The sequence below is a fragment of the Impatiens glandulifera genome, chromosome 2 (genome assembly GCF_907164915.1).
Source record: "Impatiens glandulifera chromosome 2, dImpGla2.1, whole genome shotgun sequence".
Classification (NCBI taxonomy): domain Eukaryota; kingdom Viridiplantae; phylum Streptophyta; class Magnoliopsida; order Ericales; family Balsaminaceae; genus Impatiens; species Impatiens glandulifera.
In genome coordinates, this window is record NC_061863.1 from 54,688,075 (window position 1) to 54,709,131 (window position 21,057).

Consider the following 21,057-nt stretch of genomic DNA (forward strand, 5'->3'; position numbering starts at 1 on the left):
AAATTATTTGACCAAGATGATTCTTCTCTTCATAACAAAACATGTTTTTATCAACAAAACACAAAAACTGGTTAGACCGTGTGTCATCCATCAGTACCAAAAGACACCTTAGAGAAGTCTGAAGAGAAGCATCTATCTTATACAAGTAGTATTCTGTGCTATATATATATTTGAACCTGTTACTACTTCTTCTTTTTCATCTCTGCACATTTTGGGTGAGTAACAAAATGACAGTCATCATGTTGACAGCTGAAAGCCCTCATCAAACCATACTCACAGCACAAAGCACATTTGTACCTGCCAATTTCAATAAAACTCACCTCGTGCTCGTGGATGGAGACATCATTCATTGTCTGAGGCCATTCCTTGACCATCTCTCCCAGCCTCTCCTCTGTAAAAGGGTAACCACGTCCCCCAAACGACATCACAAGTTCCCTGCCATGTCTTGTGATGACCTTCCCACTCGGCCCAATAACTACCATCTTTCCCTCAAAATCCTCCTTGGCATTGAAAATGCGTCTGGTTGATTCAATCCACAACTCATTTCCACTAACTGGAACCATCAACAATGGAAGCTCATACAACGAGGAGGTGGTCTCATCTGCTTCGTTGGGGATATAGACTATTTCAAGTTTATCACTCCTCTTCTTCTTAATCTCACAGTACATTCCTAGAAGTTGTCTCGGTGTATCGGCTTTCCCAGAAATGTGAAGGAGTATATGTTTCCCATTAAGATGATTATACAATGGAACCTGTCCAAATACACGAAAAACTAGCTAATTATTTAAATAAAAATACAATGTAAATCAATCTTAAGTCATCAAAACACTTGTCACTCACCTTTCCAATGAGGAACTTGTCTTTAGAGGATGTAAAAATGGTGTCCAGATTTAGCCCTTCAAGCATCGACTTATCTTTCTCCTTCAGCCCTTCCAGCTTAGCACTAGTGAAGGGAAAAGCCTCGGCCCCATACTCTTCAATTGCATCCACTGCATTCTCCATAAGGGTTTCACCATAAGCTCCAATGATAACCAGTTTGGGCAGGTCAGAGAACCGGATTTTGAAATATCTAACAAGCCTAGCACTGCTCTTCTCGTCTTTAAATGGAATGTTCAACCAAGGCATCTTTAGCTGATCACTAACCTTGCCTTCATCATCGTTGTTGACACTATCCACGTCATCATCTTGCTTATAGTCCGGATGATCAAGAGAAACTGTGACAATTTCAAAATTAGCCCCTCCCTGCTTCAGCAAGTCATATGCCTTTACAAGCTTTGGGGTGAATCTCTTGCAATTATCATTATCATCCGATAATGACGAGGAACAGAAATAGAGGCCTACGAACTTCCATTCAAGCTTGGAAATACAAACCTTATTTTCAAATTAATTAACAAATTAATGGTTTTTTGAAAACAATGAACAAAATTAACAAATAAATATAAATGAAATTGGAGATTAATTACCCTTTTTCCATCAGCTGACAGAAGAAAATTTCTTGAGGTAGAAACTAATAGAGATCGCAGAGATTGGTTAGTCTTGGACTCTTCCTCCTTGTCCCGAATTTGAATGATCCTTTGGGTGGTAAAAGGATAAGCTTCAGCTCCATATTCTTGGACCATGTCAACTGCATTTTGAGAAATGATCTTTCCATTCTCATCCAAGATCTCAAGGTGAGGGAGGCGTTTACAGAACCTAGAGGCCAATTTATTGTGGGATTTGGAATCGGAGAAAGGGATTGCAAGCCATGGCATTTTGGAGAAATAGGTTTGAAACAAAGTCTCGTCGATATCCTTAGATATGCACACAATCTCAAAGTCCCGTTTGGAAGAAAGGTCATTGTAAGCTTCTACTAGTTTCCGGGTGAACTTTCGGCATGGACGGGACCATGATGCCCAGAGGTACAATCCGACCTTGTATCCTCTTAAACTTGTAATGGGAACCTGCAACAAACAAACAAACAAACAGGCACTGAAGCCTACTGCATGTTGTATACTAGATAGATAGAACGAACAGAGTGAAGCGATGATAAGTTTTCCTTAAACGATAATGGTATTATGAAGATAATAATAAAAAAAGGAAACTAATTAAGAAGCTAAAGAGGAACACTAATTACTTACTTGAACACCATTGCTACGAATCAGATAGTCTCTGTGGGGAGAAGAAAGAATATGTTGTAGACCTCCTCCATTGTCGCCAGACATTTTCTTGAGATTTTTTACTCCAAGCAAGCACAAACTATAATCGCAAATATATTAACCTAGGCTCTATTCTTCTGGTTTTCAAACCAAATCAATTTTTCAATAATCATTTTTTCAGCAATCAATCGGTTTATTAATTAAAATATTAAAATATTTTTTTATTTTAAATAATATATAATATATCAATATCTCAGAGTCTTTTTACTAAAAATAATTCAAACGACGAAGGCGTTCGATTTTCAATCTGGGCTGATCCCGGTTCGCTCGCCGTTATTAAGAGAATCTTTGTTAGTTTTTTGAAAAGATGAAAAGAATTTTGAAAAAAGAGTCAAAGAGTGCTTGAAATTTTCGAAGGAAAGCGAATGGGGACCGACGATGCACCACAGTCGGATGTGAAAAAGTTAATATCCAGTCGCCTCGTGGTTCCCGGCTCAAAATTATCACATATCATTTTTTTTTTTTTTTTCTCACTCTAATTTTTTAAAAACCCCAATCTAAAAACAGATCTTACACAAATTTCTTTAAGAATTAATGTACCATATTCATCATGATGTTAATTTGTTTTAACTGCAGCGCCAAACCATTGGACCGTAATATTATTATTATTTTATAATTTATATTTAATACGCCAGACCACCGGAGGACGCCACCCAGAGAAAAAAAAAATGATTTTATGGTTTCCTTTTTTTTTCTTCTTTTTTATATGATTTTATTAAAAAAAAAAATCAACTTTCTTTATTGTTAGATACGGATAACATCTTAGCTTATTTAATGATAATCGGATTTTCTGCTCCCGATTTCAGTGTTTCCTTATTACGGACCAATAAAATTACAGGAGCATTATTTTAATAATAAATCAAAGTTGGGTTGAAGGGAGGGAGGGTGTATCCCGTATCCGGAATTCGGATTTTTATCTGGGTTTACCCCCAAACGCCGTTAACGGATTTTATTAAATAAGTTTGTGGCCATACATGATCATTTATATTTATATTTATTGACAAAATTCTTTTCTTTATCAAAAATAATGTTTCACCTAATATTTATTTGATCAAAATTCATATATACATATATTAATTTAGAAAATTAGCACCGCTTGACTTCAATTTAGAGTTATTTATAAATTTTGGTTAAGGCATGTTAATTTTATTAATAGGTTAATGAACTATAAGTAAGTTTAGGAATGTCTTAGGTTTGTTAAAAAGATAGGGAAATGATAACTAATTTTAGTTGGGCACAATATTGTAACTACCCTTATGACATTAAATTACCCTTTGTTAAGATAATTGCAATTTTTTTTGTTTGATTATACTTTTCAATCAATGTTAGAAGTTATAACAGAAACAGTAGGGTAAGGCCCTAGCCTTGATCATCAGTATAAAAAGAATGAGCTGCATGCAGATCCTCACAATATATTATTGCTATCTATCTCTTAAATTTCTATCTATCTTTTCAACTTTTCGAGAATGTCCAACGGAGAGTTGGTGCCTTCTGGTGTATCGAATGACAATAAAGAGATTATTTTAGGGACGAATGTGCATGTCACGTGTTACGATATCACGGAGCCACATGTCGACGATGAGGATTCAGGCGACAAAGAAGCTTCCATGGCCAGCATCTTGGCTAGATATAGGAAGACTATGGTTCAGAGGAGTCATCATCACTTAGGTAACTAATTAAACCATAAATCACTGGTGGTTTAGTTATTGAAAGGTTTATTTTATTACATTTGGAAAATAAAATATTTTGATAATTAGCTTAGTTTAATGAATTACTATTATATTACTTTTTTAAAAAGAAATCAATTTAAACTTAACACGTTTTAAAGTGAAAATGATGACGGGCTCATGCATCATTTTAGTTTTTACTTTAAAATAACGATAATAACAATAATAAATAAACAAATTTATAGCAGGTAATAATCGATCATTCTATTTTCATTCTTGATGTTGCCATTTTTGTGAGTGCTTAATTCCATTTAACTTGTTTATTAGTGTAGACAATATCTGAGTTTGTTATATAAAATTGAGTTTTTCTATATGTTGCAGGTTTTCCTATCAATCAGGACTTAGATTATGGAGCTTTAACACAGTTACAAGATTTCTGTATAAACAACTTAGGAGACCCATTCATTGAAAGCAACTATGGCGTTCATTCTCGAGAATTTGAAATAGGCGTTTTGGATTGGTTTGCCAATCTTTGGGAAATCGAGAAGAGTGATTATTGGGGATACATCACAAGCGGTGGAACAGAAGGAAATCTTCATGGTATTCTTGTTGGGTAAGTCTGTTTGTCTAATTGCTTTTAAGTTAATTTTAACTTTGGTTTTTGAAGCTTTTCCCTTTTTGGATTTCTTTAACATAATATATATGTGTTATTTAGTAGAGAAGTCCTTCCAGATGGAATACTCTATACATCAAGAGAATCGCATTACTCTGTTTTCAAAGCAGCAAGAATGTATAGAATGAAGTGCGTTGAGGTTGATACTTTAATCACCGGTGAGATTGATTGTGTCGATTTCAAAGCCGGGCTGCTTGCTAACAAGGACAAACCCGCAATTATTAATGTTAACATAGGTATACTTTCTTACAACTCAATAATATGAAGGAATTAACAACGGTTGAATTATCCGTTCCTATTGGGCCCAAATAGATGAAATATTAACAGCGATAGGAAAAAACGTCGCTATTTCTCAGGTTACCGTCGCTATTATTGGAGTTATCCAAACAACCCAACAACCAATATATCTGTCAAACTATTTAATTAGTTAACTTATTAATATAAAAATTCTCCTTTTCTTTTCTTCTTTATAAATTCTTAATGTCAAATAGTAAGGGTGTTTTAATTTGGTCTTTGATCCAAATAATTCACTTTCTCCTAAAATAAGCCTAGAGATAGTATGATTTCAATATGTAAACCTGTGAATCTATATATAATCTATTTTGTTCTATGGTGTAAAATTATAGGAACAACTGTTAAAGGAGCTATTGATGATCTTGACCTTGTCATAAAGACTTTAGAAGAATGTGGATTCTTACCTGATAGATTTTATATTCATTGTGATGGAGCTCTATTTGGGATTATGATGCCATTTGTCAAATGTGTAAGTTTTTTCCTTTTATTCATACAATTGTATATAGTAGAAAAACATTTATTCCCTTTTGTGTAATCTATTTGGTAGATGGTAGGGTGTATCAGGTCAGGGGAGTTTAGTTCCCGCTTCGTTACATTGATTAATAGTGACATAATTAGTGACGGTTGAATTGCTGATCAAAAATAAATGTACAATTAATTAGTATGTGAAGAAAAATAACGATTTAAGAATGATTTTATTGCTTAAGTTATTGTCAGTAAAGGTCAATAGCGACAATAGTTAGACCCATTGCTAGCTTCCAATGCCATTGTCAAGACGTTTTGATAAATATTTATTGAAATTACTCTCTCTTTAGGTCAATAGCGACGAGAAAGGGAAATCGTTACTAATATACGTCGCTATTACTATTTTTTACAAAAGTGAGAATTTATTCCATGTCTTGTAGCCAAAATCATATGCATTTGGGGAAATCATTGTGAGAAACTCTATATATTATCAGCTTATAAATAATATTTTTATTACAATATATTTTAACTACAAATAATATATAATAAGAAAAAAAAAATATTCATATTATAAGAAAAAAAATTATTTTTAATTTATTGTTTACACAAAAAATACAAATAGTAATCAACATAAGAAAATAATATTAAAATTATTTTCTATAAAAATACAAGACTATATATAAGAGTCAAACTAATATTATTGTGGTTGTAATATTTTTAGTGAGTAGTTTATAAATGTTTTCTTAATTTATTGTAATAGTACTTAATTAATTAATTTTTGAATATATAGGCATCTAAAATTACATTCAAGAAGCCAATAGGAAGTGTGAGCGTTTCCGGCCATAAGTTTGTGGGATGCCCAATGCCTTGTGGAGTTCAAATAACAAGGATGGAACACATCGACACTCTCTCAAGAAATGTCGAGTACCTTGCCTCTCGAGACTCCACCATTATGGGAAGTAGGAACGGACACGCTCCAATCTTCCTGTGGTACTCATTAAACAGAAAAGGTTATAAAGGGTTACAAAAAGAAGTAGAAACATGCATAAGAAATGCTCATTACTTGAAAGACCAGCTTGTGGACAATGGGATTAGTGCCATGCTCAATGAGCTGAGCAGCACCGTGGTGTTTGAGCGACCATTAGATGTGAACTTTGTGAGGCGGTGGCAATTACTTGCTTGCGAGAGAAACATGGCGCATGTTATTGTGATGCCCAATGTGACTATTGAGAAGCTTGATGACTTCTTGAAGGAATTAGTGAAGAAACGCAAAGATTGGTACAAAGATGGGGGTGTTCCGCCACCTTGTCTTGCATCGGATATAGGGAGTAAGAATTGTCTTTGTCCTTTCCACAAGTAGTTGATTGCTTGGTGATGGATCGAGACATAAGAACATACTTTAATAATAACAAATAAAGATGGTAATCTTTCATCTTATAAGTTAAAATTATGGAATAATAAAATTAAAGATACATGTCATTATATGACATATATCTTTATCATCAATTTCTTCTATTACAATTAAGCAAAACATTCTCCTGACACTTCTTTGTAAAAATAATATTATTCTTTATATGATTTTATAAATGTCTGTTTGAATGTTTGGTTAGAAGATTGAAGTACTAAGTTTATGAGTAGTTTGTTTTGTGACAATATACTAGAATAGTTGCAAATTAAGATATGTGTTTGATCTTTACAAAGCCAACGATATGTCTCAACGCGCTCATTTCACTTTTATTAATATTACTTTTATTATTGTCCAATATGAACCGTCGCTATTGACTCCATTTGTCTGCAAGTAAAACAACAAACTGTCAAATATTTAAATGCTGATTGGGTAGACTTACCTTTAATTTAGTGCCTGAGTTGCTGAGTGGACTCGTAGAAACAACGTCTCTAGATCTGATAAGAAGGCCCTCACGTAATTAATATAGGGATGAATTATTAAACCATGTAAATTAAACTACAAGAAAATATGGATAGTTTAGTCACGAGGAAAGTGATCGCGTCAGGATAATATATAGTTTGACCTACTTTGTTCTTATAAGGACCCATAAATGGATAATGAAACGGTTCTTAAAAGTTGTTGTTTCATTCACTTGCCAATACAATGCCGACAAATAGATCACATCATCTCCATTTGCCCAAAAATAAGGTCTAAAAGATATATGCCACTGAAGCTGTCTTTTTAAATAATGCACTAGTCAAGAAAAATAATTAAAGTAATTTCGATAACATTTTTAGCCTGATAAATTTAGAATATGACCCTTCATACGAATAGAGGAAAGTCATTTAATTTGTTTATTAAAGTTTAAATTTAAAAAAAAAAAAAAACAATTCTCTTAAGACCTTGGTTGATCTATGGTTATTTGAAAAATGATCAAATTATTTATAACTTATGAAAAATAGTTACAAAATAATGTAATATATAATCATAAACCACTCTCATTCAATGCTTAAAATAAAATCCAAAATAATTCACATCAACAATTATTTTAAAGTCCCAAATTTGAGCACATTATACCCGGGAAGAATGGGCTGCCAGGCTCATATATATATAAATTAAAGTGTTAAGTTTGAGTTTTCTAATAGTAATAAAAAAATAAAAAAGACCAAGTGAATGGGGAAGTGTGGAGGAGAGAAAGAGAGGAAAATTAAAGAAAAGTTAGGGAGAAAAGAGATATTTTTTATAAACAAATATATTCATTGGGTTTCCCTGGGTTGAGTCTTTTCAGCACATGGGTTCGCTGGGATACCCTATATCGAGTCAGAGTAAAATATACTACTAAACCGTTGCAATAAAATCTCAAAAGATAGCCATAAAGGTATTTACGGTCATATTATAATAGAGGAGTGATAGAGAGAAAGAATGGAAGAGAATAATGTGTGCTTTCATCTCATTAGTTGGAAAAATAAAAAAATAGAAGTAAAAAGAGAAGAGAGAGAAATTATTTAATTTTTTTAGTCAATCAGATTGTGTTACGTCATTCTCTCACTCAAATTCCCTCCCCAATCATTTCTTTATTATAATATGTTTATGTTTGAATCTAACAAAATTTGGGGATGGATAAAGTGATTAATGCCTAATTAGTACCGTCACAATTGTTTTTAGGGTTTGAAGATTGATTCCTTTCCATTGATAAACAATGGATCTTATTACAAATTTGCAATGATTATTTGATAGGCTATTTGTAGGATGAAGAATATGAGAAACTTATATATCAACATTAGTGAAAAAAATAATCATTATCGAGAGTAAAAATTGTCAATATTAATATTGATATATATATATATATATCGGTATAATCTGTCGGTAAAGATCACATTTTTACTAGCGCAAAGAATTCTTTTCCTGTGATAAAAAGTTCACAATTTTAAACATATTATTTGATTAAATAAATTAATTCCAAGTTATGAGTATAAAGATGATTATGATAGCATCAACAATGATACGACACTTACTTTATTATATATTGATATGTTTTTACTTAAATTAACCTCCTCTCAAAATTGATCATTATTAAATTTGCTTGTAACACATTATATATACAACAAAAAATATGTATTGTCGTTGATGTCAAATTATTTGAAGATAGTACATCAGATATGTTTGTAGCATTACTGATAGATGTTGAGAACACTAGCGATGGGATGTACTGTTGTCAACATACAATTTTACTATTTTATTGTCAGTTGTTTGATATTTCAATAATGACTTATATTAAAAATATTCCCAAAAGATGATAAAAAAATATTCAGGTTATTTTTTTTAAATGATTCATACAATTTTAATACTCTTGTCATTTACCCTATTTTTATTATTATACTCAATTTTTATATGTATAATTTGATGTCTATAAAATAGACATAATCTATGTGTAAAATTATCACTTTCTTCCTTACAATTGGGGCACCTTACACAACAATTGCTTTTATTATTTAGTATGTACTTTATATACCACACATTACTAGTGTAATCACAAGTTCATATCATTCAATAATATTATTATATTTTCACTCTTAAAAGCTCAATATTCTTGAGCTCTTTCTAGACAGTTTCTCACTTCTAAAACTGTACTTTATATCTAGGCAAAATCAATCCATCTCCGTCTTTCAGCAATATCAGTCTGTCTCGTGCCTTGGAAGATTTTCCCAAACATAATCTGTCCAAAATTCATAATTTTTGTTTCCAACCAGCAACACTCTGACAATTCAAAGCCACTCCCTGATGTGAAAGAATGTCATTAACATTTCATCCTCTTAGAATGGCCTCTCCGCTCTAATAGCTTCCCAAGGCTATTTCCCTTCCTCTTCCGCTGCCGTCGTTGCTCTCTTGTCATCGCTTCTTCCGCTGCCAGTTGGCAGTCTGCCTCGTCTGATATCTAGCTAGAAGCACTACTACAGCTTCTCGCCACTGATCCCTGCTGCAAAGCGCCTCTAAAAATAGTAGGCTGTTACTCCCTCCAGAGGCACAGTCAACTCCAGCTGCCCCGAATTGTTTCACTTAGGAACATCTAACTCTAAGTATTGGATTATCGATTCATGGAAATCGGAGCACATGACGGGATATCTATCTCTACTACATGATTTTCATATACAAAATCATTTATCCACCATTCGCGTGGCTAACAGAGCATCTGTACTTAGTTTTCTCACAGCACCATCAAATATATACATGGAGCTAGAGTAATATTCCACTCCCATATCTTGGGAGCAAGAGTAGAACCCTCATTTCATGTTTCAAAAAGCAAAAAGTAAAAAAAAAAAAAAATCCTATATTGAGTGAATTTGTTAAGTAACATACCTCACTGAGAAGTTTTTCCAGTCATGTTTTCCACCATCCTGAATGGAAATCTTCCTTGCATCCAAATTCAGATCTTCAAACTTAGAGCAGGCTTCAGATTCACCTTCTGGTACTTTGTTTCTTCTTTATAATTATAAGTAAAAAAAGAAGAAGGCATTTTAGCAGCAAGATAAAAAAAAGCAACAAAAACACAATCACCTAAGGCATCAGCTGACAATAACATGAAAACCATTAAAACTATAGGTATGTTTAAGAACAATGATTCAGAGACCTAAAATAGCTACATCCTTTGAATGTATAATATCTTGATTGTCAATAGCAAAAGATGACCTGGAAGTAGAAGGAACACTAGTAACATGTTGCACTATAGCATCATCTCCTCTGCTTCGAAGATTCTGCTAAAAAAACATAACAAGAATACATTAAAGACAAGTAAATGAAAAGAAATCCAAAATTCTATCAAACTAGAACAATTAACAGGTTAATACAGAGCACTGTCAACATAAATCAAACTACCTGCAGTCGGTCAAGTAAAATGTGTACCTCAAGGAAACGGACATGAAAAACAGGTCTCTTTTCAGGATAATCCTTAGCCTTTGCAAGAAGCTTTATATGCAACACTACATCCTCTATCCTATCCATGTTTATATCCAGCACATAACTGAAACAAACAAACCTCATTTCAACTTATGCTACACTACAATTTATAATCTATCGCAATCAATCAAACGAAAAGAGGACAGTGTATACCTAGATGGCAAGCGATCAAAGTGAGCATTCAACTGGTCCAGAAAATAGGGATCAGACAATGCTTCATCATTTCCAATATCCAATAAACGATTGTAAACATCAGTTTTGATATCATATCCACTTAGACTAACAAAACTCCGAGTCGGTGATAAGCTCTCTCCGATTCCTTCAGCCAAATCCATAACCGCTCCTCTACGTAAACACTCAATGACTGAACATAATTTAACAATAATGCAGAATCTACAGAGAACGGAGAATCTTTGAAGGTTGATAGAATCTTCAAATATGAATTAGAGATTTCATAATTGATCATATGTAATTTGGGCAAACCATTTCAAAGCCTTAATAGAAAGGTTTTCAAATATTTCACTAATTTTGGTCAAGAGAGAGAGAGACTGAGTAAGTAAGAGAAATGAGGATAAGGATTGTAATATTGATCATTTAGGCCATGTTTGATTCGGCTTATCCTTCTTATTCTTTAAATTATCTTAACTTACTTTTTTAATTCTTAATTATTATTAAAATTACTATAATAACTTATTATAGAAATCAAACTAACCCTAAGTTTTAAGCTTTTATAAAATCAATTTAGGCATGGGAGAATGAATAATTTATATAAAGTGGAGTCCACGTCTAGAAGAAATCATGACAGTGAGGGCTTACTTGTCATTTACTTATGTTTATTTTAATTAATTATCTCCTATAGGCTATTTGTGCACCTAAGTAGTATGGTTATTTTATTTAACTATAGATACATTTAATAATTTTGGTCATGAACTAACCTCCAATTATCTTACTACTTACAAATAATTATTAAAAAAAATGTGTGGTGGTAATTTAAAAATTATCATTTTCTAACCTACATGTTACATCTTTCATAGGTGCTTTGTTATATTGTTCTTTTACAAATTGTTATTAGGATTCATTTTTTAATACATAATTTCATATTTCAACTTTACATTTTCGACTTTGCGAATGTTGATTTTTTGTGATACACCTTAAATTTGGAAACTCTTTATGATTAAAACATTTGACTATAATTATAACGTCCCAAACTTATGTATCGTTAAAGATACTCATATCTATTAGACTTATTTTTATAGAAGCTCATATTTTATAGTCAAATGTTCATTTGTCAATTGTTCTCAGCGCTTCTTAATAAGCAACAAATGATCTACACGTATGGTTTGGTAATGACCCACATTATTAACTCACGAGTGTTACCTCTACCGAATCCACATGAAATCCTATTTCAACCAAGTTCAACTCCTCAAGCTATAATAATGACACGTGTTTTTCAATATGTAACAAACTTGTTAGAAATATTGGAAAACTTTGAACCAAACATAAAAACACCAAAAGATGTAACACCGTATTCTTTCAAATCATGCGGTTTTGATCTTGTCAAGCAGAACACAAGTCAGAAATTAGAATCGAGGGGAGTTTGAAATTTATGTTAAAGAAATTTAAAAAAGCATGCAGATTGGGGAGAATCAACATAAGTCAATCTATCTTATTAACCATTAATATACTAATATTATTAGTTTTAAAAGATTGGAATACATATATAAATGTTTTATTAGTAAATACTTTTTCTTTTGAACTAAACATAACTAAGCTAGCTCAGAACGACCATTTATTTATATATATTTGTCAATGCAGTAAATGTCTTCTAAATATTTACAGCAGAAGTCTCCCTTCCGTAACTGATTCGAAAACATTCTATTTTGATTTTTTTCGTATGAAGATGTATAGCCTCAAACAGGAACGAATCCATAAATTCGAGTTGGGGTGAGCTTGAAAAAATTTTGGATTGTACATAAAAAAAACAACGAGAAAATTATGGATAAAACGAGATTATGTGGATAAAAGTAAATTTTGTATTTTTTAAATTAGATAAAAAAAAGTTATATATTAATTTTTTTTTTAAAAAAAATAGAAGATAATGTCACATTTGTACCGTAAATCCATCCCTAGTATTAAATGAAAAAAAAATAATAAGAAAAAATGAAATGGGGTTTTAAGTTGGAAATCTTGTGTAAGGAATCTCCATATCCATGGGATGGATAAAGATCCAAAGTTGAAACAGTACACAATTATAGATTTTTAATATAATTAAATTAATTAATTATTTATGCAAAGGGTCAGTTGCTGCTTTGTTAAGCTAATTGGGCTAAATGATATTTTATTCCAGATTAGGTACAATAATAGTTTTCTCCAATAATAATAATAATAATAAAAGGTATATGATTGATTCAAAGTATATATCCTTGTCCAAGGAGAGAATATTACAATATACTTATTTTTCTATGTCTTCCAAATTCAATCAAATCCATATTCTCTTGCTCTTTCTTAGAAGTTTTCCCTTGTTTTTATGGTCTTGTATTTATCATTTTTGGAAACTTTGGTATGTGTGTTAAATTTGAAGTGATTCACCTTTAATACAATCATGTTTCTATTTAAATTTTATTGGATATTAATAGGTAAATATTTACATTTTGATTTTTAGTTTCTTAAAAATTTGAATTGATCTTCTAAGAGTTATTTAAATAAAAAGACTTAGTTTGTAACAACCATTTGAACTAAAATAACTATGATTTAGGGAAAAAAACAAAAACCACTATGAAGTGGGAGCAACTTATTGATGTTATTTTTTACCCACTATATTTGATGTGTCACTTGAAAATAACAAAAATAATTATTTATATGAAGAATGGATTATAACATCACATTGACATTTACCATTATTTGGTGACCACTTGAAAAGAAAGAAAGATGAGATTGTTCAATAAAACTTGGTATATTTATTCTTCGAATACTTAATCACTTCTATAATCTATATTAACAATATCGCAAACTTAATGTTTCCCTAGTTTAAAGAAAGCTTAACCCGAACTTTTTTTTTTAGAAAATCTGAAGAACCATTAAAGAAGAGATAAAAGGGTACACTAAATATTGAAGGGGCATTTCCGGTTGACGTCCCATTTAGTAAAAGAGATTGGAACTGATCAAAGGACATAGGACATGAAGAATATTCTAAATAATTTGATTGTTTCTTCTAAAGTCAAGAGAGAGCACTGGAAAGCTTAAATTCTTTTAGCCTAAGGCAAGCATAAACAAGGAGACCAAAATTTTAAAGTCAATCCAATCCCCATATGCGCTCGGGTCGGGTTAGGCCTATGCAAATTATAGGTGATGAGATCCTCTATTACGATTGGGTCGACATGTTCATAACGGATGATCTTGAATCTAAATGGATTGATCCGCCTTCAAACCAAATATAAACTATTCTAAAAATTGTGAATATGCATAATTTTAAATATAAAATTGTTGAATTAAATATGTTTTTTGAAATTATTATTTGAAAACACGTTTAATATATATTCGGTTTTAACAAGAAAAACTAGAAAATTTTATTTACAATTTGATTTTGATTATCTGGTTTCTTAATTTTCGGTAGGAGGTTGTCATAACCCTTCGTTTTTAAATTTAATTCACTCTTTGCTTCTTTAATTCTAAAAAATTAAAAAAATGTTTCTTTATTTCATCCATAATTTTTCTTTTATTTTATCCAAGTTCACCCTAAGTTATTGTAAGCCCACGTAACTGTAATTATTGCATCGGTCCCTGATTTGAATGGATTAAGGCGTCTAAGTTTTATACGATCAAACCGTCGGATATTTGTACACCATTAACATTAAGCTGGAATCAAACAAAGCATTTGAGTTGGGGCCTATAGCCACAATAATGTCCAAAGGGAATCATAGCTGTTCTTGCCGATCAAAATTAGGAAGAAGTTCCCTTAAAAAAGTGAGTGATTTATTTGATTGGACTTCTCCAAACAAGGAAAATAAATAAAGATTTGACTTAGACTTCACATCCCTTAATTATTCCCTAATTGGATGAAACCAATGGAATAAAGCTAAAAATCCATATAACTAACTTGGGTATTTTAGTTATAAGTGCTTAAGAAAACGTCTTAAGTTGAAATAGAATACCGTAGCGATAAGATTTTGTGCTAGCTTCTTAAATTTGAAAAAAACTCTATAAAATCTTCAAAGTTTCTCCTTATTCTCAATATTGTTTTTATATATTTGAAATGGTGTGTAGTAACCCTCTATTTCATAATGGTCCACTCAATCAAATGATTTGTAATATGATAAACACCTAATTCTTCTTCTTTTTAAATCTCCTTTTCATGTCATGATCCAAACTTTTTTAATGGTGCATTATAAGTTTTATTTTCCTACATTTAGAATAAAGTTGGATACATATTATTGTTTTAGTTAGCTTTATGCACCACTATGATTGTTGGCTTTACATCATCCAATCTTAATAATTACTCTCTTCATGATCTTACTTTAACTAAAATATACTTATAATATTTAACCTAATTAAGCTATTAAAATTTGACATTACTTTTTGTGATCACAATCACTTATATCTTCTTAATTACTAATAATTTTAAAATCTCTGGTGGAAAAACAAATAAACCATGATAGTCAATATTAAAATACTTTGTTATATATTGCTGTGATGGAATTAATTCCCCACTTAATTTAGGACAGGGGCAGCTAAGAAAAAGAGGTTCCAAATGTTTAATTCCCATTTATTGGGGACGGCTGGAGGTGACGAATTTAGGAATGATTTCTTTGGTTTGATTTTTTTTTATTAGATTGCAGTAGTAGTTATGCTTTACATATCTTAATGTCATTAATTTGCATTGAACTTGTTTTTATATATTTTTCATTTTAGGCATATGGTTTGGGCTATGGGAAGCATGGATTGCATTGGAGAAATACCGTTGTTTAATTCTTTAATTACGGTAATATAAAATTGGGGAACTCTTAGCACGAAATATACGTCGTTAAAGTCATTTTCCATAATAAAAGACCAATAACCGCGGTGAATATACATATATATACCAGTCTCAAATTCTTTAGCGGCTAGATAATTAATATAAAACTGTTCTTAGAGACTGAGGTAATATAAAACAGTCGTTAAAGTTTATATAAATTGATCAAGTTTATATTAATTAATATGATTAAATACTAAAGTTATTCATATGCGAGAGTAAATTGTGAACCGATTAAAAATGTAACTATGTTAATTATTCGTCAATTTAGGTGATCAAGTAAATTTAAAAATTTGACGGAATTTAAAAAATCTTATCACGTTCAAATTTTAAATTAACAAAAATTTAAAAACAATTAATATAAATGTAAATAATTAATATATTACTTAATTTAATTTTAAATTTCATTAATTTTAAATTATTGTAAGACTTTTTAAATTTCCATATTGACATCTAAACATTTTAATTTGTTTAAATAATATATATAAATTTATTAAAAGTCTAAAAGTAATATAGTATAAATATTATATTTTAATTATTTACCTTATAAATTAAAATAGATTAACGGATAGGGTTGGGCAGTCCAAAAAGATCGACCAACTGACTCTTTTCTAACTTATTAGGTTAACAAGCAGCCCAAAAGGATTGACTAATTCACCCTCTTCTAATTTATTAGGTTAACAAATAGGGGTTGGGCAGCCCAAAAAGAGCGACTAATTGACCCTCTTCTAACTTATTAGGTTAAGGAACAATAGGAAAAATTTACTAAATATTTGGCACGCATTAAATAAGTTTGTAGGACTAACTTGCCCTTTAAAAGTTATCTATATATTTTTTGAGAAAAAATACGGGACAATGGATTAAGCACATAACCCGCAAACAAACTTAATCATTTAACTAAGCATAAAATTTGTTGTCTGACAGGCTCGAACTCGGGACTTCAGGAAGACTAGGAATATCCTCAAAAAGACTGAATATCCTCCTTTTGTTGTATTTTTTTTTTTGTTGTTGTTAGACTAGAATATGATATATATATATATATATATATATATATATATATATATATATATATATATATATATATATATATATATATATATATATATATTAAAAATATGTTTAAGTTTATTTGTTTCATATAAATTAAAATTAAATTTCAAAATAACGTAGCTTAAGTTACATTATTTAGGTTGGGTTCGATTTCATAAAAAAACGTTTTAAACTGAAATGAGGTGAAGTTAGGTAAGTTTTCTAAATTAAAATAATAATAATTAAATTTATAATATAAATTGCATTCAATTTTTGTAAAGCCCAATTTTATTTATACTTAAATGTTTTGGTTCTTTTGTGTGACTTCAAACAATTTTTGGGAAAACGGTTAAAATCATTTTATTAAAATTCTAAAATTGGGAGGGTCAGAAATCAAAGTTAGACAAACCTTAACTATGATTAAGAATGACAATCAAAAGACCCTAAAAAACTGATTAGTAGCATTCATACATTCTAAAAAATAAAGATTATAAACAGAAAAGACTACATTCAAACCTAACCATCCCAACCTGAGATTTTTGTATGTCATCTATTTTCATTGAGATGCATTCTTCTCATTCCCTTCCTCTTCCTCTAACGATAAAAGGAGATTGTATTGAAGAGAATGATGAGTATTGTTGATTCTCATTTTGAATTCTCTTTTTGTACGAGCCCGTTCTAATTTGATAGAAAAATTGTTTCTGAGAATTTCAGGGATTTTACCTTTGTTATCTTCAACTTGAATTTATGTATTCTTGTCTTCATTATCTTCAGCTTCAGCTTCAGACTCCACATCGGTTTTGAAATCTTCTTTATCGGCTTTAGAATTCTCTATTTCAGCTTTGAAATTCTAGGTATATTCCTCTTGAATTCATCAACAACAACTTGCATTACATAAATTTTCTTTTCCTCTTCACCTTGATTCCCTTTACTTTATTTCTTTCGTTGATTTCATTTTTCTCAAAATCCTTCTTGCTTTCTTCCTCTGTATTTTCCTCATTTTGGTCTTTTTTATCACTATCCTTGACTTCCACAATATTCTCTTCCATTTTGATTCTTCAGTTTTTATTTTCCTACTTTTTTTTCTTCTTGGGCTTTCATGATTTTCTGTTCTTCCTCAACTGTTTTTGCACATTTAGTACTAACATGTTGAAAAGTATTGTAGAAAGCACACCTATTTGGCCTCCATTCATATGAGATTTACACGACCGTGGACTTTCCATTCCTATCAATAATTGTCATGTTCTTTGGCAGTTTACTTTAAGGATGCACTTCAATACTTATTCTAGCAAAAATAAGGTGATCTCTTCTCCTGTAATTGGGTCCATATATAATAATTTCCCCAATAGACTAGCAAAGTGACTTAGAGTTTCTGCATTATACATGTGTGTTAAGATGTTCTTAAGTTTGAACCATATTTGAGTTGTTTCCTTTAACTTGCTTAGAAGGCTCAATTCTTCAGACCATCTCTCCAACTTCATACAATTTGATCCAATATAAGTATGCCCAATTTCCAGAATATCATCCAAGTTCATTCCCTTTTTGAATTGTAAAAAATAGAGATCATGGATGTTTGTAGAAACTTTATATAGTCCCTTCTGTTCTCATTGTTTTATTAGTGATTCCTTAGTGTTTGAGAAAGATACACGGTTCTTTCCTATGTAGTTCCCAACAATTACATTTTCCCATTCTTTGACGCATTTCTCCTTTACTTCAGTGGGCAATTTAAATTCAAAAGGAGAGTTGAAAATCTCAACTTTTGTTTTAAACTCACCCAAGTAGATTTGACATTTGTATGAAATGATCTTCTGCCTTCTTTTTCCAGACTTCATTTACCTTCTAGTTGAAATTGCTCCTGATAGTATATGTCTTTGATTTTGGGGACTTCATTAGATCCCTCATTGTTTCCACTGACCAGTTTACTATCTTTTCGTATTCTTCATTTTTCAGTAGTTTCCAATCTTGAAGATAATGTATATTTAATTGGACGGTTGTTTGTTGTATTTTCTCTTTGTTGAGCATAATCTTTTATTTCTTTGCATACATCAGTAGCTTTGTGATTTGATTTTTAAGTCCAAACAGATTTACTCTTTCATTATATCCAACCTTACATATTCCTTCATTTTCCCCCTATTTTCCTACTGCACTTTCTTTAGAATTTATATCAGTAATTGGTTTTTTACCTTTATTGCATTCCTGTTTTTCATGGATAATTTCTTCAGCAATCCTATCGATTTATTTTTCAGCTACCTCCCTTAAATCTTCCATCACAAATTCTCTGACTACCTTATTCTTATTGCTTTTCTTTATTCCCATTTTGATGAATAGCAGAACACAACAACAAAATAGAGCAATAACAAAATAGGGTACACTAGAAACCCTAATATTACAGAACATGGTAAACTAGAAACACTAACCTTCCAACCAAGCTTTGCAGATGAATAAACGACCTAGTTATTAGAGTCGATACCGTGTCGTTCGTGTCGATTGTGTCGATCGTGCGCACATTCTTGATTTGACAAGCGACTTTGAGCGACTAGCAATCGCGACCACAACAAGCGAAACCGTGACCTTGATACCGTGTCGATCGTGTTGTTCTTTCCGTTCGTGTTGATCGTGTCGATCGTGTCGTTTGTGCCGATCGTGTTAATCGTGCCGTGAAATCTCTAGAGTTTTCCTCTCCAATATTTGTTGATATTAATAAGACTTATTTTGATCTCTATTCGACTTCAAACATTAAACGTATAATTTGAAGCATCAACCATTTTTTTTTATTTTTTTTATTTATGAATGAATGAACGTCTTCCTACATGCTCCAACTTGTCATTTTTTTTGTCACATAATTATTTAATTTTACATTTTAATTTATTAATTAAAAAAAAAATTATATGAATCCCTTTGTCATCAGTTCGTTTAAGAAAAAAGTCTCCAAGTAGTTACAAATACTAAAATTCCGATCTCATGTATCAAAACAAAGCCCAAATTTGAGCCCAAAATAGTAATTAGGCAATTTTCATAAATATAATATTTTGATTTAAGTTTAAAAATGGTGAGAAAAAAATATTTGCATTATTTATTTTATATATCTATTTATTATTATCTCGCTTTAATACAATAAAACCAAGCATTCTAGTATTTATTTATTTATCAAAATCATATATCATTTATAAGAATTTCATTTTCACTTAAATTTAATATGAGACCTTACTCCTTAGCTTCTTAGTCTTGGTGGGTTATTTATAAAAAGTTATTAATGCTTGTTTGATCAGAATATTAGAAAACTAGGGGAGTTTAAAGTTAACTAAATTGTTTATTTGACAAACTAAATAGGCTACAATGGCTATTCTTGATCATTTAAAAGTTATTGTATATATTATTTTTAGTTTTTAAAAGTTATCCATTTTATTATAAGATTATTAGCTTTAATTAAAATTAAAATGATTTTTAAAATATAAATTGCATTTTTTTAAATGCTCATATAGTTTCAAATTAAGATATTATAGTTTCAAGATGATACTCAAGAGGTCTTTTTTCAGAAGAATATGTGGTTAAAAAATGAGAAATATATAACAAGATTGAGAATGAGTACGACGACTCTCCACATGCTTCCCAGCACAAAGAATGAGTGGGTTGATAACATGATTAGATAATTCGAGAAAGAATGTGCTCAAGAATTTCAGTACGAGCGAGTTTGCGATAAAAAATAATTATGAAATTTATTGAAATTCTTAGAACATTTGCGAGAAGATGAATGCAAGGAACACAAATCTAAACATTAAAGAAAAACACACAAGTTTCATAATAATGTGAACTGAAGTTCGAAAAAAAGAAAAGACAACATCATTGCACTAAGATGACGAGGATAATATCAATTTAGTTCTTATAAAATATTTTGACTCGATTCATTTTTTATGTTTTTGTGAACTTCATGTTATTTTCCCACTAGTTTTTAGTTTTATTTTTAGATTATCCTAATATTTCTTTATCATAATCATATTAAGAACTATTAATTATTAATTATTAATATAGTGTTTGGTAAGAAGGTGGAGGGATTAATGCATTTTTCTGTCTAAACTAAAACTCAGTGTCGTTTTCAAAAAAAATAAATGGAAGGTTGGAGAACTAATGCATTTTAGGTACGTTGAAAACTATGAAAAAGTTAGTTTTTTTTTTCACATATTAAATAAGTTTGTGGCCATACATGATCATTTATATTTATATTTATTGACAAAATTCTTTTCTTTATCAAAAATAATGTTTCACCTAATATTTATTTGATCAAAATTAATATATACATATATTAGCACCGCTTGACTTCAATTTAG

The 21,057-nt window shown here is 30.6% G+C and overlaps 3 protein-coding genes across 4 annotated transcripts in view; 1 reads left to right on the plus strand and 2 right to left on the minus strand.

Moving 5' to 3' along the window:
• Window positions 1–11,212, minus strand: part of LOC124925325 (serine/threonine-protein kinase STY46-like) — a 30,981-nt gene extending 19,769 nt beyond the window's left edge. The window contains exons 1-4 of one of the 2 annotated variants that reach the window (XM_047465295.1): window positions 10,849–11,212; window positions 10,642–10,759; window positions 10,429–10,493; window positions 10,099–10,221 (exon numbers count right to left, since the gene is read on the minus strand). In XM_047465295.1, coding sequence (XP_047321251.1) covers window positions 10,099–10,221; window positions 10,429–10,493; window positions 10,642–10,759; window positions 10,849–11,030 — 488 coding nt within the window. In that variant the 5' untranslated portion in view covers window positions 11,031–11,212. Of the gene's footprint in view, window positions 1–10,098; window positions 10,222–10,428; window positions 10,497–10,641; window positions 10,760–10,848 lie in introns of both variants that reach the window. The other variant, XM_047465293.1, reaches the window with a different exon arrangement.
• Window positions 85–2,240, minus strand: LOC124925324 (probable nucleoredoxin 1). The gene is made up of 4 exons (XM_047465292.1): window positions 2,118–2,240; window positions 1,464–1,940; window positions 841–1,371; window positions 85–752 (listed from the first exon to the last, which is right to left on the minus strand). Exons 1-4 carry the CDS (start codon window positions 2,199–2,201, stop codon window positions 183–185), a joined length of 1,662 nt encoding a protein of 553 aa, XP_047321248.1. The 5' UTR covers window positions 2,202–2,240; the 3' UTR covers window positions 85–182.
• On the plus strand, window positions 3,662–6,654 carry LOC124927938 (serine decarboxylase-like). Its single transcript, XM_047468450.1, has 5 exons — window positions 3,662–3,863; window positions 4,244–4,475; window positions 4,578–4,771; window positions 5,162–5,298; window positions 6,085–6,654. The coding sequence occupies exons 1-5, from the start codon at window positions 3,662–3,664 to the stop codon at window positions 6,652–6,654; spliced, it is 1,335 nt and encodes a 444-aa protein (XP_047324406.1).
• Window positions 11,213–21,057: the final 9,845 nt, after the last annotated feature.

Bases quoted from the DNA above. Each gene is read 5' to 3' on its own strand.
- LOC124925324 (XM_047465292.1), bottom strand. From the start codon at position 2,201: ATGTCTGGCGACAATGGAGGAGGTCTACAACATATTCTTTCTTCTCCC. The intron at 1,941-2,117 runs GTAAGTAATTAG...TGTTTGTTGCAG, and splicing joins TTCGTAGCAATGGTGTTCAA to GTTCCCATTACAAGTTTAAG. The intron at 1,372-1,463 runs GTAATTAATCTC...TTTGAAAATAAG, and splicing joins TGTCAGCTGATGGAAAAAGG to GTTTGTATTTCCAAGCTTGA.
- LOC124927938 (XM_047468450.1), top strand. From the start codon at position 3,662: ATGTCCAACGGAGAGTTGGTGCCTTCTGGTGTATCGAATGACAATAAA. The intron at 3,864-4,243 runs GTAACTAATTAA...TATATGTTGCAG, and splicing joins GAGGAGTCATCATCACTTAG to GTTTTCCTATCAATCAGGAC. The intron at 4,476-4,577 runs GTAAGTCTGTTT...TGTGTTATTTAG, and splicing joins CTTCATGGTATTCTTGTTGG to TAGAGAAGTCCTTCCAGATG.